The sequence below is a fragment of the Schistocerca nitens genome, chromosome 1 (genome assembly GCF_023898315.1).
Source record: "Schistocerca nitens isolate TAMUIC-IGC-003100 chromosome 1, iqSchNite1.1, whole genome shotgun sequence".
Lineage (NCBI taxonomy): Eukaryota > Metazoa > Arthropoda > Insecta > Orthoptera > Acrididae > Schistocerca > Schistocerca nitens.
This window is the reverse complement of record NC_064614.1, coordinates 495,218,550-495,235,610: the sequence shown is the minus strand read 5'-3', so window position 1 is coordinate 495,235,610 and position 17,061 is coordinate 495,218,550. Positions and strand designations below refer to the sequence as shown.

General features: G+C 38.7%; 1 protein-coding gene across 1 annotated transcript in view; it reads left to right on the top strand.

The window, feature by feature from the left end:
* LOC126252702 (myosin heavy chain kinase B) overlaps positions 1 to 8,851 on the top strand; it is a 73,469-nt gene extending 64,618 nt beyond the window's left edge. The window contains exon 5 of the mRNA XM_049953608.1: positions 6,964 to 8,851. Coding sequence (XP_049809565.1) covers positions 6,964 to 7,182 — 219 coding nt within the window. The 3' untranslated portion in view covers positions 7,183 to 8,851. The remainder of the gene's footprint in view (positions 1 to 6,963) is intronic.
* The last annotated feature ends 8,210 nt before the right edge of the window (positions 8,852 to 17,061 follow it).

Below are 17,061 nucleotides of genomic sequence, written 5' to 3'. Positions count from 1 at the left end.
GACTCAGAAAACACTAATCATCCGTCTCTGAATTCCAACATGTTTAAACAATTCACTGAAAGCGATACCAGAAGTACTTTCCGCTAAACACAGTAAGGAACATGGCATTAGTCTGTCCGCTGCTACCAGCTACATTTTGCAGTTCATGGTCGAACAGAGCTGATCTTCACAAATCAGTGTTTGAGGATTCCACTTTCATTCTTACGGAAATGTTCTCCACCAAAAATGTGTTTTCTTTTAATCAGTCCTCTAGTTTGACGCGACCCGTCTTGATATGCGTTTTTGTGACAACCTTTCCATCTCACGACAGCACTTATGCCCACAGATCTCAGGTATTTATTTTACACACTCAACTTTCTGTATTCCCCAACAATGGTTGTCCTTTGTGACTTCCCTACTGCGTTCACCGTAAGAATAAACATGATGTAAACATTACACTATGTATTCTTCCATGTTTGCTGGAATGTCACTGAATTTAGTACCACGTGGAGCGGAAGCAGAGCTGTCTTGAGATCAGTCGCGTGCGATAGTAAGGATTCGTTTTATACTATGTGTTACTAGCATGTCGGCTCGAAGATAGCACAGGACAACAGCTTCATCGGCGCAATTAATTTGGACAGCACTGACCAGACAACTTGTCCAACTTACCACCAATTAAGTGAATAGTCGCAGTTACGACGTAGGAAAGAGACGAGCACAAAAAGTGTAGCTTAGAATGTCATTTAATTTTCAAACAGAATGAAATAATATACAACAAAACTCCGGCAATGCGCATCTTAGGGGACCAGATGGAAAGCAGAACATGGTTTCTTTCGTAGATAACATAGTACTGTGGGTAAAAACAAGTGATGAAAATTATTAACTTCAACACAGCGTAATTTTTGTGCTTGAGCTACGTGTGACTTAGAAGCATATTACAGGGATTCCACCGTATCGTTAAATTTTGAAGCCCCTCAACATATTCCAGTCAGTCATCTGGTAACCTCTGAAGTTCTCCCATATTCAAATCCGAGGAATCCACTTAACAAATGGAACTGTCGTCTGCTACACTGACAACGCGGCGATCAACAACAGGATCCTTGAAACCATCCAAGTGCCACATCTTCTCCTCTTATTTTACGGCTTGCTGTTCCATATCCCGCCAGCGTTAGGCGTTGATGTATGATAAAGCTCCGTATATGTGATCCAGTATACCTGACACCTTAAATGTCTTGCTATTTGCTGGAAACATTCAATAGTCTAGATCGCATAAATATATATTTAAGACAACCAGTTTCGACAGACTTTGTTGTCATCTTCAGCTCTTAAAAATCGTTTAGTTATGAAACGTGTTCATTTTACGTTGGATCTCATGCCAAGTTGTCATGTGAATAACAATCAGCACATTATAAAACGTTTGTCATAACTAATATATTTAAAAACATAAAGTATCTTGTGCAAATGACCATGTCCATATATATATATATATATATATATATATATATATATATATGACTCACAGATGCTTGTTGTACCGGAAAATCACAGTACACAGTACAAAAGTACAAAAACTGTTTACTTAAGCTGGGCATATTCTCACATATGCCCAGCTTATGTAAACTGGTGTGCTTCTGTACTGTGTTTTTGCGACGTAACAGTCACCTGTGAGCGATATATATATATATATATATATATATATATATATATATATATATATATATATATATATCGCTCACAGGTGATTGTTACATCGCAAAAACATAGTACGTTATATACGGTCATGTGCGCAAGGTGCTTAATGTTTTTATTTTAAATATTTTAGTTACGACAAACCTTTTATAATGTGCTCAGTTTGATCCACATGACAACTTGGCATGAGATCCAACGTAAAATGATCACTTTCACGACACAAACATTTTTAAGAGCTGAATTTGATATCAAAGTCTTTCGAAGCCGGTTGTCTTAAATAAACAAATATTTATGCGGCCTAGGCCTAGGCTGTTGAATGTTTTTAGCAAGTAAAACAAATCGCTCCTTCGGTATTTTCAAAGTAAGAAAATTCAGTCTTGCTATTTCTCGCGACAAATCCTTAACTTGGATCCAGATCAATTCTGTTGGGTTCAAATTGGAGTGTTACGGTAGCAAGTGTAAAATGGCACCATTTGTACTGTGTGCCCGATGCATTGAAAACTATTGTTTTCCATGTTTCTGCGACGTTAATATCTCTGGTCCGTATGAGACCACATCTGTGGTTTAAAACAATAGGCATAGTATAAATAAAGAATATTAGATTTTTCACTTTTGTTGCAAAATTTAATTTGTGGTGTTTTCTTAATTTAAACTATTTTTATCAACAGTCTTTTTAAAAATATCGATAAATGATAATTTGTATTTCTAACGAAATCTGGTATTTTGCATGTGATATATAATTAGAAACAAGAAGACTTGCAATCTTCGTAAAATATGATTATTTGATTTACTTACCATATATTTGATAATTTTTATATTTAGATGATGCAGGTATTCTTTGTTTTCTCATTCACAGGGAAAGAGTAAAACTGATGACTCTCGATTTTGTTCAGGATTTATTGAGTAACTCGTGCGAAAACGTATTCCATCACTAAGATACGATGGTTTTTCGTTACCTTAACCGAGACCTGTAGATGTACATGTGTCTTACATTTGCATTTCACACCTACATATTTGCTGCTGAAAGTGGTATCTGAAAAATGCCAGAAATTTGGTATACCATGTGATAAAATCTATGGGCATGGAGTCTTTCACCCACATTCATCTCTCACTATACTTTAAACTTATTTTCAATACAGTTCCATTTCTAAGGTCCTGACCAATTTTCGTGAACTGTTGTCTGAAAATCATGTCAGTACCATTTCCCACCTTCTACGATATTTCGGTAGCGTGAAGTGTTATCTTCAGATGAAGAGAAGATGGTAACACATCACGTTGTCAAAATATTGCAAGAAATCGGTGATGAATACCGCTGAATATCACAGAGCAGTTCAGAATTGCCCTACATCTGGAAAATTATAAATCTCGTAATATGGATCTACTTTATTTTCACAACAATTGTTCACGTTTCGAGGATACTGCGCTTAGTGCGGACTGAGAGTGTCTAAGTAAATTCTTTTGGTACTTTCAACACAGTATCTTCAAAATAACACGAATATTACAAATTCTGATCTCGTGTGTTGAAGGGAAGCACTTTATCATGTAGCAATATAATTATTGTCTGTTCAATGACTTCATTAGTTTCTGAGAAAATCAGACAGCCCGATCAATAGTTTGCTAGGTTGTCTTAATACTGGAGACCCCGCCTATATTTGAGGCGTAACTCATGGTATTGATTTGTACACTAGAGTTGTAGCACATTGGCCGAAGAGTGTGTCACCAGCTCGCACTTCTCAGGGATTGAACCGATGGCAAAGGAAGAAAAACCTGCGTGCGCATGCGATGTGTAGAAACTTATTTCAGGAGACTCCTCATTGACAGCAAACATAATGTTATCTCTTACAGGACTGAGAAAGTCAGGGGTGCTGCGGAGAAAGGGTCTTTCATTTTATTTCAAGGGTGCTATATCACAGAAAAAATAAAGAATAATTCTCAAAAAAAGTAAATTCAGCAGCTGTCAATGCTGCTATTTAGTACGAACGAATATCGGTTTTGCTCCGCCACGTTCACCTACAGGCAGTCGTTTATGTTTAAAATTACATTTAGCTTCCTCTGTACATGGATGTTGGCTGTTTTTAGTTGTGACGAAAGCTACTTAGGCTGGTGGTGCTCTACAGCAAAAAACTATGTAAAAATGCACAAATTTACTGCAGTTGGGCCTAAAAATTAATTCAACGTAAACAACATAGGAAGATTAGAACTGAGTTTGTTTTGTGTTACTTACGTCGAACATTCTGTAACATTTTATAACACTACTGACTGCTTTTGGAGAAGTTCATATACCTCGAAATAGTGAGCAACAGTAAACACCTTTTTGGATTTCGAGTACGACAGAGTAGACAATGTAGAATACTAAAACCACACATACTCACACACACACAGATCTAAATATTTCGGCCACACTGATGTTTAAACACAAAGATGAAGATTTACGAAGTCTGTCAAAGAAGTTGCACCTGGAGTGTACAAATATTTCAGTACACGTATTATACGTTGAATGAGTATTAATTATAACATAAACGATTAAAAACGTTTTATCCTTAAAATATTATGGAAACATAATTAAATATTGTGAAAGACAAAAGGAAAGCAAAAATAATTGGGAGAGACAGCTCTCTATACTTGAATACTAGTTAAGTAGATATTAGTTCTATTGTATAAAAGACAAATGATGAGATACAATTTCATTTTTTGTAAGAATATACTGCTTTTACATGCAGACATGGTCTCAGCATGTCAATTTTCGACAAAATACCACAGTAAATCGCTAAACTAATTAGAAACTCTCATGCTTTGTTCCACTATTGCTAATAGTGTTCGAATACGAAGAAATTGAAGACGGTATTCAATGACAACAACCAAATTTTCATGCCTTCAGAACTCACTGAAGCAAAAGTGACGCCTACACGAAAGATTCCCAGGGAACATTTATCCAAAAACTCCTTTTCACCATTTCTTTCCCGGTTTTGTCCATTACAAATGGTTTTCTTGAAAGCCTGGGAGTGTGAAAACAATGGGTTCGTTTATAAATATCTTTCTGCTACCAGTGACGGTTTTCTTCTATTTATGTTTTTACACGACGCGTTTCAGGAAATGATGGTGGTGGTGGTTAGTGTTTAACGTCCCGTCGACGACGAGGTCATTAGAGACGGAGCTCATGCTCGGGTTAGGGAAGGATTGGGAAGGATATCGGCCGTGCCCTTTCAAAGGAACCATCCCGGCATTTGCCTGAAGCGATTTAGGGAAATCACGGAAAACCTAAATCAGGATGGCTGGAGACGGGATTGAACCGTCGTCCTCCCGAATGCGAGTCCAGTGTGCTAACCACCGCGCCACCTCGCTCGGTCAGGAAATGATTCCCATTTTCAAGTGCGTATTTCTTTGTACTGTTCCATTCTCTCGTAATGTTTTCTATGTGTGACGTTCTGCTTTGTTTTGTTGACTTGACTGCAATATATAAAAAACGCGCGATTTTTTAGTTAGTTATCGACTTTCATATATTGTATAAAAGACAAATGATGAGATACAATTTGGAAGAACTCGTACATACAGTTTTCTTATGGGCTAAATACATATAATATCGATAACCGACTAAAAAATTGCGCTCTTTTATACACTACTGGGCATTAAAATTGCTACACCAAGAAGAAATGCAGATGATGAACGGGTATTCATTGGATAAATATATTACACTAGAACTGACACGTGATTACATTTTCACGCAATTTGGCTGCATAGATCCTGAGAAATCATTAGGCAGAACAATCACCTCTGGCCGTAATAACGGCCTTGATACGCCTGGGTGGCATTGAGTCAAACAGAGCTTGGACGGCGTGTACAGGTACAGCTGCCCATGCAGCTTCAACACGATACCACAGTTCATCAAGAGAAGTGACTGGCGTATTGTGACGAGCCAGTTGCTCGGCCATCATTGACCAGACGTTTCCAATTGGTGAGAGATCTGGAGAATGTGCTGGCCAGGGCAGCAGTCGAACATTTTCTGTATCGAGAAAGGCCCCTACATGACCTGTAACGTGCAGTCGTGCATTATCCTGCTGAAATGTAGTGTTTCACAGGGATCGAATGAAGAGTAGAGCCACGGGTCGTAACACATCTGAAATGTAATGTCCACTGTTCAAAGTGCCGTCAATGCGAACAAGAGGTGACCGAGACGTGTAACCAATGGCACCCCATACCGTCACGCCGGGTGATACGCCAGAATGACGATGACGAATACACGCTTCCAATGTGCGTTCACCGCGATGTCGCCAAACACGGATGCGACCATCACGATACTGTAAACAGAACCTGGATTCATCCGAAAAAATGACGTTTTGCAATTCGTGCACCCAGGTTCGTCGTCGAGTACACCATCGCAGGCGCTCCTGTGTTGATGCAGCGTCAAGGGTAACCGCAGCCATGGTCTCCGAGCTGATAGTCCATGCTGCTGCAAACGTCGTCGAACTGTTCGTACAGATGGTTGTTGTCTTGCAAACCTCCCCATCTCTTGACTCAGGGATCGAGACGTGGCTGCACGATCCGTTACAGCCATGCGGATAAGATGCCTGTCATTTCGACTGCTAGTGATACGAGGCCGTTGGGATCCAGCACGGCGTTCCGTATTACCCTCCTGAACCCATCGATTCCATATTCTGCTAACAGTCATTGGATCTCGACCAACGCGAGCAGCAATGTCGCGATACGATAAACTGCAATTGCGAGAGGCTACAATCCGACCTTTATCAAAGTCGTAAACGTGATGGTACACATTTCTCCTCCCTACACGAGGCATCACAACAACGTTTCACCAGGCAACGCCGGTCAATTGCTGTTTGTGTATGAGAAATCGGTTAGAAACTGTCCTCATGTCAGCACGTTGTAGGTGTCGCAACCGGCGCCAACCTTGTGTGAATGCTCTGGAAAGCTAATAATTTGCATATCACAGCATCTTCTTCCTGTCGGTTAAATTTCGCGTCTGTAGCGCGTCATCTTCGTGGTGTAGCAATTTTAATGGGCAGTAGTGTATATTGCAACGGAGTCAACAAAAGAAAGCGGAACCTCACACATCGAAAACATTACGAAAAAATGGAATAGTAAAAAGAAATACGCACTTTAAAGTGGGAATCATTTCCCGAAACGCGTCGTGTAAAAGCGTAAATAAATGGAAACCATTACTGGTAGGAGAAAGATATTTATAAAAGAACTTCATTTCTTTTAGTAACAAAATTTATGCTTGTTGATGGAAACGCACTTTGTGTAGAACAGACGTATGAGACAGCTGACGCTTGTCCCCAGGCGCACGACATGATCCTGAACGCGCTGGCGGCGGTCGGCGACGCGACGCTGTTCAGCGGCAGCTGGGACAAGACGGTGAAGCGCTGGGACCTCGGCACGTTCGAGTGTTCCGGCACCTGCGACGTCGGCGTCTGCGTCAGCTCGCTGGCCGTCGGCGACCAGGGGCAGGTCTACGCCGCCGGCTCCAACGGCCACATCTGCCGCATCGACAGCAAGTAGGCCGGCGTCCGCGCCGCCCGGGTCTCGTCTTGTGGCTCAGCATCCACCGCGTTACTGCTCTCGGTCCACAAAGGTTTTATCCCGTGCGACCGGCCGATGATACCGTATCGTAGTTTTTAAGCATCTTTTATATAATAAAAATGACCAGGAACGGTTACTACTACCTGAGCAAGTAACACGCTAGACTTTTGTAAAAGCCATGTCTTAATCTTGCAGAAAAGAAGCCGTTTCGCATATCTTATCAATCTATCACATACCATCGGAGCATACAACGAACTGCAACTTGTCTCAAGTAACGATGTTCTTTAATGTGACATTAATTTAGAAAGCTCAGATGTCTTCTCACTTGCAAGCCGTAATATTTTTTATGGAGTAGTACACTTTAAGAATATATGTACTACTATCAATATACTGCGTACATCTTTTTGCAATGGACCTGTTCGAGAAGAAACCAGAATAAGATTTTCTGCCATAAAGCTATTGCCAGATTTATTGCGTCAGCTAGTGATATTTGATGAAACAATAGTACATTCAAACCCGAATTAGCTGATATTTCACAGAACTCTGATATGTTATTCGGCCATAAAAGTTAGTGATGGTTTATTTTCTGACACAGTGTGTAGCTGAAATTCAGTTTGTTCGTAATCTTTTGAAAGTAATTCTCGATTCCATTTCTAGTGAATGCTCTTTGCAAAGCACGCATATAACCAGTCTTTATAAACAAAACATATATCCTGTCGCCAATTCCTCACTCATTGTTCCATATGAGGTTGAATCGCGGCCCTTTATTTCTCATCATAAATGAGAATTTTTGATACGTCTGCATTTGACGAAAACAATCAAGTGTCATGTCGGTTAAAACAGAAAATTTTCTAAGCAGTCCAGCACAAGAGCCTATCTAGCTGTGTTGGTTCACAGGACGTATTAACTTTAACCGTGATAAGAAAAGCACTGTTCACAATAAATTTAATAAATCGAAGTAGTAGTAGTTTGTTTAGCCACAGAAGCATATATTGGACTTCTGAGTTCAAACTGGTTGCTGTTTCAGCAGCTTAAAAACACATAAAGTAAATTAAAATAGTTTATTTCTGAAAGCATGTGCTGAGACGTATTCACATTAAAGTTTTTTATTTCACCGTAATACTTGTAATATAACGAACAACATATGTCATAATTAAAGTAACTATTATACAAAGTAAATCATAAAATAATCTGTTGCGGTAGAACTTAAACGTATCAGAACAGAGTTATTTACACTAAAAATTTGTAACTAATTCCCCACTGCATGCGCCCTATCGGTATAAAATGTGTTCAATTAAGATTAGATAATACAATTCTAGTAGGGAAATACTTAGGGATCAAAACTGAAAACTTAACGTCGTATATTTAATGTACGAATTTTATCCATATTTATTCTTTTTGCATTATTTATCTAGATAACTTAGTCGTAAGTTCATCCTTATAATTACCAACGCAGTTCGGTTACCATGAGTGTAAGTATTCCAAAATTTGTATTTTGCAAGAACTAAAAATCTAAAACATGAAACGAGCTTTGTACTTCATATAATTACTATTATGTTTTCAGTACTGAAATGTCAGTACCATTTTAGTATTCCTAAATTGATTGTAAAACATTTAAACCGACAGAGAATAAAGTATAAAAGTAGAACTGTGGTGTATAACAATGTTTTTTTCCTTTTATTAAATCTAAAGATAATCGTCCCTAATAGATGGACGGATCCGTCAGATCCTAGCAAACACTACTTTACTTTTTGTTACATTTCCTCATTTTGTTTAAAGAAGGAAGTCAATGAGCCTACTCCCATGTCGTCTGGCCCATTTATCTAGAGAGAACCGTTTCCCAAAAGGCAATAAAGTAATTGACGTGCTTGATATGTTTCACCTGATGTCAGTGTTTATTGTAAGTTCCTACAGTCTTATATCCACACTTTGCTGTTTTTATTTGTTATCTGCACACGTTAGCTGTCTTATCGGATGGCGGTAAATTTGAAAATTCGGCCAGTCACTTTCTTCGATAATTTATTGAATCAATTTTCATAAGTATATACACAAACACACACACACACACACACACACACACACACAAACACAAACTCAAACACGTTAATGTCGAATACTGTACTGTCCTGCCAGTAAATTTATACTCACATTGCATAATATTCTCTCTGTTTTCATACTTAAAATTTATGTCAAGTATTGTTTTCTGTTATCAGTAAATTTCACCTCTCTCTCTCTCTCTCTCTCTCTCTCTCTCTCTCTCTCTCTCTGTTTTCCCACTCCAGCAATACTTATGACAAAAATACTACACTGAGGACTCACCTGCATCTTTTGTGTCTCCCTGTTCTTGTAAAATACTATATCTCAGTGTTTGCACTATATTACAGAGCGAATGGGAAAAGGAAGAAATTCAAATAAAAAAATACTCTAGATATAAAATGTATTACGAAAGAAGATTGCATTGCAAAGATAGATGCACACTTGGTTGACTATGCACATTTCCATACAACAAGAAATTTCAGAATTTAAATTGTGTTATTTTACATTTGATATTTATTACAGTTTCCCACATATTTAATGTTTTTACAGTTTTCATAACTCAAAGATATTGTAGATATAAAGAAAATTACATTCCAGTTATATACATACCTGGTTGTTTGCATACATTTACATAGCGCAATCAGCATAGCCTATTACATATACTCTAGCTATGAAAAGGATATTCAGCATTTAAATTGTTCAGTGTCTTTACATTTTCACTTTCTAATCAATTATGATGTGATATTTCTTGAACACAAACAAACTAAATTATACAAATTTCCGATTTATTGAAAAACATACGTCATACATGAAATCAAATAGATTCAAGATAGTGAGAACGTATTTTCTTGGCGGTTAATGTAGTCAGTCAGTAAGGAATATATGAATTCACATCAGTTACAATTGGTGGTAGTGATGTCAAGCGACTATCTACAATTACAGTTTACATGTACAATCTACAATTTTCCGTTACATTTTACATTTTCTGGTATTTACCTTTATAGATATTTATATTATTTACATTTTTCAATTATTTCTATTTACATTTTTCAGGGCCTTATAGCAACATTTTTCGAGTGTTTACATAATTTGCAATAAACTCATCATCATCATTTTTCAAGCGATAGTGTCCCAATCCAATGTATTTAATTCATTTGAAAGTGTATAACATTCATCACCCAGTGCAGACAAACCCATTTTGTATTTTATAATAGTAGAAACAATACGTTGCTTTGACTGAATTAAGTACTGCACAGTTGTTTTAGCTTCTGAATCTAACACACATTGGCTGCAATCATTGGTGGTCAACTTCTGCAGACTGCTTTATATCCTTTTCTCTGCACATCATGCTTCCAGATTTGGTCTTGAGAGCACACATTTTTGCTCACAGACCGATAAATTCTGTATCAGGTTCATCATAAGTTTACTTTCAATAATCCAACCTCTTTTTAAACTTCATCTTTCGTTAATTCAACATCTTTTTTTTATTTAGCAGCGGAATATTGTTAACTGCTATTTGCAGGGAAATCAGAACTATCGAATCTTGTATGTACACCACTCTTGATATCCTTCTAGATATTCGGAGTTGTAATGTGACAGATTAAGCTCTCTGTATCTGTGCAGCAGATTTTTACATGTTGTGCCAGAAACTTGTTTGATATTTGTCCATACTTGAAGACGATAAGATGTGCTTTCGAGATATCTAAAATGGCTATTCTGTTATAATGGGTTTATCAAAGGCTGCAGTAAGCCTGCTCAGTACAATGTCGACTAGATTTTCGTTAAAAAATAACTCTACTTTGAAAATTTGAGCTGGCAATTAATGCAGCTGCCCCCAACTCTGCTTTGTCAAGATATTGCTGGTCTTATGTCCCGGATATGTTGCACATTTAACATGGTTTTTCAGACACACACTGCTACTCATCAGCTCGAAAAGATTCTTCCCAAAATCGTGCTTTTTGTGGCTACATCCAAGGAGTTTACCTAATTGATTAAATTCGATGAATATTTTTAAAACCAGTAAAGATGTCTGCATTGTTTCAAATTTCTGTAATGAATAGCATAATTTTTCTTATCGTATAAGGTTGTAATTAGTTGCCTTGGTTTTTTAGTATCGGATTGGGGCTGTACCAGACATAAGAGCAACTCCGAATGTAAATCGTGAATCCTCTTGCAGTACTCAAGAGTCGCTTCTAAATCGTGCCCTGTGTTGCAATCGCCTGGTAAGTTTTCACGTCAGTAGTTTCGACACTCTCTGTAGGAAACCATTCAAAACTGGATTCCTAAAGGTACTGCTACATCGCCCAGATTTATAGGCTATTCTCGTCAATATACGGGTATATGATGTAAGATACACGAATTTCGTCGTCATAATCGTCCAACAACCTGTTGTTGCTAACGGGCACGTGTGCAAAAAGAATGGACAATACCGCATCTGTTGCCATGCTCAACAAACTGGAGTTGTTCAATGTAAAGTGCAATTCCTCTTCAGTATTCCAGCACAGCATCCCATGACAAGGCAGGCAACGTAAAGGAATGTGCAGTGTCCAATTCATATGTCTTACGGAAAACGCCGCAAAAGTTTTCCAACACATCGGCAAGGGATATGGTTCAAATGCCTCTGAGCACTATGCGACTTAACTGCTGTGGTCATCAGTCCCCTAGAACTTAGAGCTACTGAAACCTAACTAACTTAAGGACATCACACACATCCATGCCCGAGGCAGGATTCGAACCTGCGACCGTAGCGGTCGCGCGGTTCCAGACTGTAGCGCCTAGAACCGCTCGGCCGCTCTGGCCGGCGGCAAGGGATAGCACGTCAATTTTTAAATACAAATCGGAATAGTCTCCAAGTGTTTTACATTTAAATGCATTCAGTATACAACCCGTACTTTGGTACTTTCTCTATTTTTATTGTTTCAAGTTAGTTAACTCTCAGGCTTTTCAGTTTGGGATATGTGATCGTTCGGAAAAATTGATTCGTTGCCCATATATTAATACAGAAGAATACCCTTCGGGTTAACTAAATTAAAATCTCAGTCATTGAGAAAATACGTCCTCATTATCTTGAATTCATCAGATTTCGAGTGAGATACTCGCTATTCAAGGGAACACATCAGGAAATTTAATGAATTGGTGAATTTGAAATTTGCATTACATATCTTCCCTAGGTGCATTGATGCCCCGCCAGCCATCGTTATCAAGGGGTAATGCCAGTCACTGTTCGGAGGCAAAGATGATTTCAAGCAGCTATTGCAAAAATATTCTTCAACTTTTTTCTACTTTGAAATTCCATGGTATTTGAGAAACCATTACGCGGAAAAACGTGTAAAGCTAAAATGTAATCAGATTTACTGACGAGGCTACTGTATTTGACATAAAATTTGTGTGTGTGTGTGTGTGTGTGTGTGTGTGATTATGAAAATTTTTTGGTAATTAATCGACTATCGCCATCTCGCACATTGATTGGCTGAATCTTCAACTTCCCAATTTACTGCTACACGCCATATTTATTTTTTTTATTTCCCACTGTCCGCCATTTTTAATTTTTAATTTACTGACATAATGAATTTTTAAATTGTCCTTTATCTGTCTTCTTTAAGTTTTAATTTTACCACCAAATTCAATGTTTTAAATTTCACACTATTAATTTCTTTTTAATTTCCCACAAACAAGAGTGTAGCTTGTGAGATCACAATGATGGCGTCATAGATAAGGATGCGCGATGTTTGAAATCATGAGTAGGTCACTGACCTGGGTTACTTGACAACATGAATTTAGAGAAAGTGATCCAGGTAGCACGCTTCAGTACTACTCAAACCGCTATTCAAGTTGTCGTGTAGAATCCATGAATCCGAACAACATACCATCAGTCATCCACCCTATCCCGAAGACAGCAAGTGCAAGCATGTGTGACTACTATCGCAGATTCAACTTAACATATCATGCATCCAAATTGCAGACAAGAATACTATACGGAAGAATGGAAAAGAAACAGAGAACCTGGTAGGTGACAATGAGTTTGGCTTTCACAAAGATAAAGATCCCAGAAAGGCATTTCTGACGCTGTCATTAATAATGGAGGCACAGCTTGTGAAAAAGCAGGTCACGTTCACAGGATCTGTTGACCTCGAAAAATCGTTCAGTAATGCACGATGGTACAAAATTTCAAAATTCTAAGAAAAATAGGAGTGAGCGATACGGAAACACGGGCAATATTTGGAGAGCAACAATGAGAGAAAAAGCAAGATTGTACGACTAACGACGAAGTGTTCGGTTTAAAAAGTGTGACAGGAATGTTTTCTTTGGCCCATGAATATACATCGAAGGAGTAATAACGGATATAAAAGGAAGTTCAAAATTAATTGTGAAAGGATATTAATGATAAGATTCGCTGATGATATTGCTACCCTCACTGAAAACGGAGAAGAATAACAGGACCTCTAGAGTGGTATGAACTATCTAATGAGCACAGAATGTTAACTGAGAGTAAACCGAAGAAAGACGAAAGTAACAACGAGCACCAGAAACGAGGTCCCCTAAACTCTTAACATCAAAACTGGTGATCACGAAGTAGATAAAGTTAAGGAATTCTGCTACTTAATGCATGGTGGACGAAACAAGGAAAATATAAAATGCAGACTAGCACAAGCACAGAGGGTATTCCTGGCCGAAAGAAGTCTATTAGTAAAATAGGTCATAATGTGAGTAAGAAATTTCTGAGGTTGTACGTTTGGAGCACAAGTTCAGCATTGTATGGTAGTGAATCACAGACCACACGAAAATCGGAAAAGAAGACATTCGAGATGTGGTGCTACAGAAGAATGTTTGAAAGCAGGTGCACAATTGAGACAAGAAATAAGGAAGTTTTCCACAGAATGGATGACGAAAGGAACGTTTGGAAAACAGTGACGAAGGAAAAGGGAGCGGATGGTAGGACACATTTGGAAGAGGACATCAGCGAAAAGCTTTCATAGTACTAGTGGGAGCTGTTCAGGGTAAAATCTGTAGGGCAAGACAAAGATTGGAGTACATCCAACTGAAGTGCGGCTGTTTATTAGGAGCACCTTTTCATGTACCACATGTCTGCAATACCCACGCTATTAATCACTTTTTGGCAGAATGCCGCTTCGCGTGCCAACTCGTCGGTTCACGTGATGCATCTTTCTCAAATGCGGAAATGTAGGGATCTCTAGCCGTGACGCTTAAAACTTTGACCAGACTCGGCCAGTGGGAACACACAGAAGGTCACAAAGGAATCCTCGTTTCTCGTCTCTTCTTCCGCCTGGGTAGCATGCCAGTAACAGGCAGTAATTCTGACCTTTTTTCTGTGTGCAGGATGCAAGCTTTACACCAGCACACTTCTTCGTAAATGCTGAGATGCATATAACCGCTCGCACTACATTTGATTTCATCCGAATGAGCTTCTCAAAATTACCAGATTCTGACAAAGTTGCACTATTTCGCTTTGCTCTTCATCTGAAAATTTCGCGTGCTAAATGTGGGACTTTGATCACACTCTATTTGCTTTATAACATGTGGTGATCCGAATCTGTTTCATTGATAGGCATCTGTAACCTCAAATGACACCTACGCAGCACTTTGAACTTTAAATGGTGTTTTATATACCGGACAGAGTTAATTTTTTGTCGTGGTTTTAAGGTGCTGCATCGAATGGATTGAAAAATAGTCAATTCCGTATGTGTACTTACGGCCAGCAGGGCTGTACTGTAAATTTAACTTCTTTGTCAATTACGAGGGGTTTCACTTTGTCTATAGAGATTTATTATGTTACACTACTTATCTTAATTTACCGGTTCTACCACGTATAACATCCGTGTTGGAATTTCGAGACTTGGTCCCACGGGACGATGTATCTATTGAACATACGATGCATTTTGTTCAAGAGTCACATTGCACGCGGGTACAACCTTAAAACTGACTGTTTTAAAGTTATTTTCAGTATGTTATGTAATTTGAAGCTGGTGTAGCACTTCGAGATCATTCAACGGTGGCGACAACAAATTTGCAACTAATAACTTTACTCAACAGGAATTACGTTCGCAGTTTATTAGGTGGTGATAGGTGGCAGCGAATAAGATACATTACTGGAGTTAGTTGGGCCTATAAGGTACACCTTGTCACATTTTGAGTTCATGCAGATTGGTGTTAACAGTTACCACCTTATATTCAATGTTCAAACGGTATTATGAACAAGTAACTTTCCCCTGTGTTTGAACGTTGCGAAAATTTTGCAATATTCTGAACACTAATCAAAAGTTAGATAATGTTTCCACTTAATCAAAGCTGTTGTTTGGTGGTATGTACCAGGGCATGAACAGTGATCATATTCCTGTACGAATACTTGTTGTTAATGCAAGAAAGAATTGTAGTTTTCACAACAAGTAAGTGAGGATGTAAGATGCAAGTTCTACTCTGAGATAAAGAGGTTTGCACAGAAGAGCAATTCGTTGCGGGATGCGTCAGACCAGTCAGCAGACTGGTGTCAAAAGAAATTTCTGTTACTAGTAAGAAAGCTGTAACTTACATCCGTATCAGCAACAGTTCAGTATCATAGCCGTTCTATAAAATGTGTGAAAACAAAACGAACATGTGTAATACTAAAGTCTTAGCACAAAACGTAAACGAGTGCATTATACTAATGTCATGTGACAATTTTAGTCTGATGTCAGGGCTCTTACCACCACCTCTCACGATGGTGTTTCTGACAATTACAGAAAAAATATGTATCATGCTGCGACTGCGACGGCGCGGTTATTCATTCCTCCTACGGAAAACTGACCACTCACCTGCCGTTCAGACTAAGGCCTGCCCTGTTAGAAAACGATTAATGGTTCCGGACTGAATAATCTGCAGTAGAACCAGCCACACTAAACGATACTGAAGAGTACATCACGTTTTCTAATATCAGGTTAACTGAGCTGTTAATTGAAAGGTGGTTTGTGAGTGGTCTTCATTATATTGCCACTTTTTTGTGCAAAACGCCGCATCACACAATAAGTAACAGTAACAAAAAATGCAGTAACAACTTCTGCAACATTGAACATGACAACAAACAAAATCACAGGGTGCAATGATCACGCAGGAGAACTAGCTGATTGAAACTGAAGCTCTATGCAAATGGGATTGTTGTGGTGGTGATATGAAGGTTTGACAACTTCAGCCGGTTGCGGCAGCTAAAGGTATCGCGGAGCTGGCAGAATGTGATGGGACCCCCCCTTCCCCCCTTTCTACTTTATCATAGCTGTCAATCATAAAGTAAATTTGAAAAAAATATAAAAGAATTTTGCATGGACCATAATTTAACCATCGCTAATACTTAGTTTAAGAATCATGAAAGAAGATTGTGTCTGTGGAAGAGACCTAGGGACACAGGAAGACTTCAGATTGAGTATACAGGGCCGTACAGAAGCCACGGCGAGTTTGTCCGCCACAGGATGCGCAGAAACTGGCTGAGGAAGATATATTAAAAATTCTCGAAAGACAGTTTTAAAGTTAATCGGGAGAGGTACATCAGTTCATTTGTCAACGTGCTCCTATTTTCTGTGCGCGAGAAAAAGCTTTTCCCTCGTCCCGAGGCTAAACGAACGCCCTTGCACAGTGCCATTTCGTCCAAGTAGCATCATAAAGAAAATACTATCGAATAGGCCCTGCACAGGTTACGTGCCAATAGTGAGCTCTGTTAACACACCTGCCGCCTACACACGCAGCTCACATTCAACAACTTAAGTTTTCGATGCAACTTCGCTACGGTATTGTAGGATCTCAAAGGCTGGCTAGTGGGTGCTATCTGATAGGAGA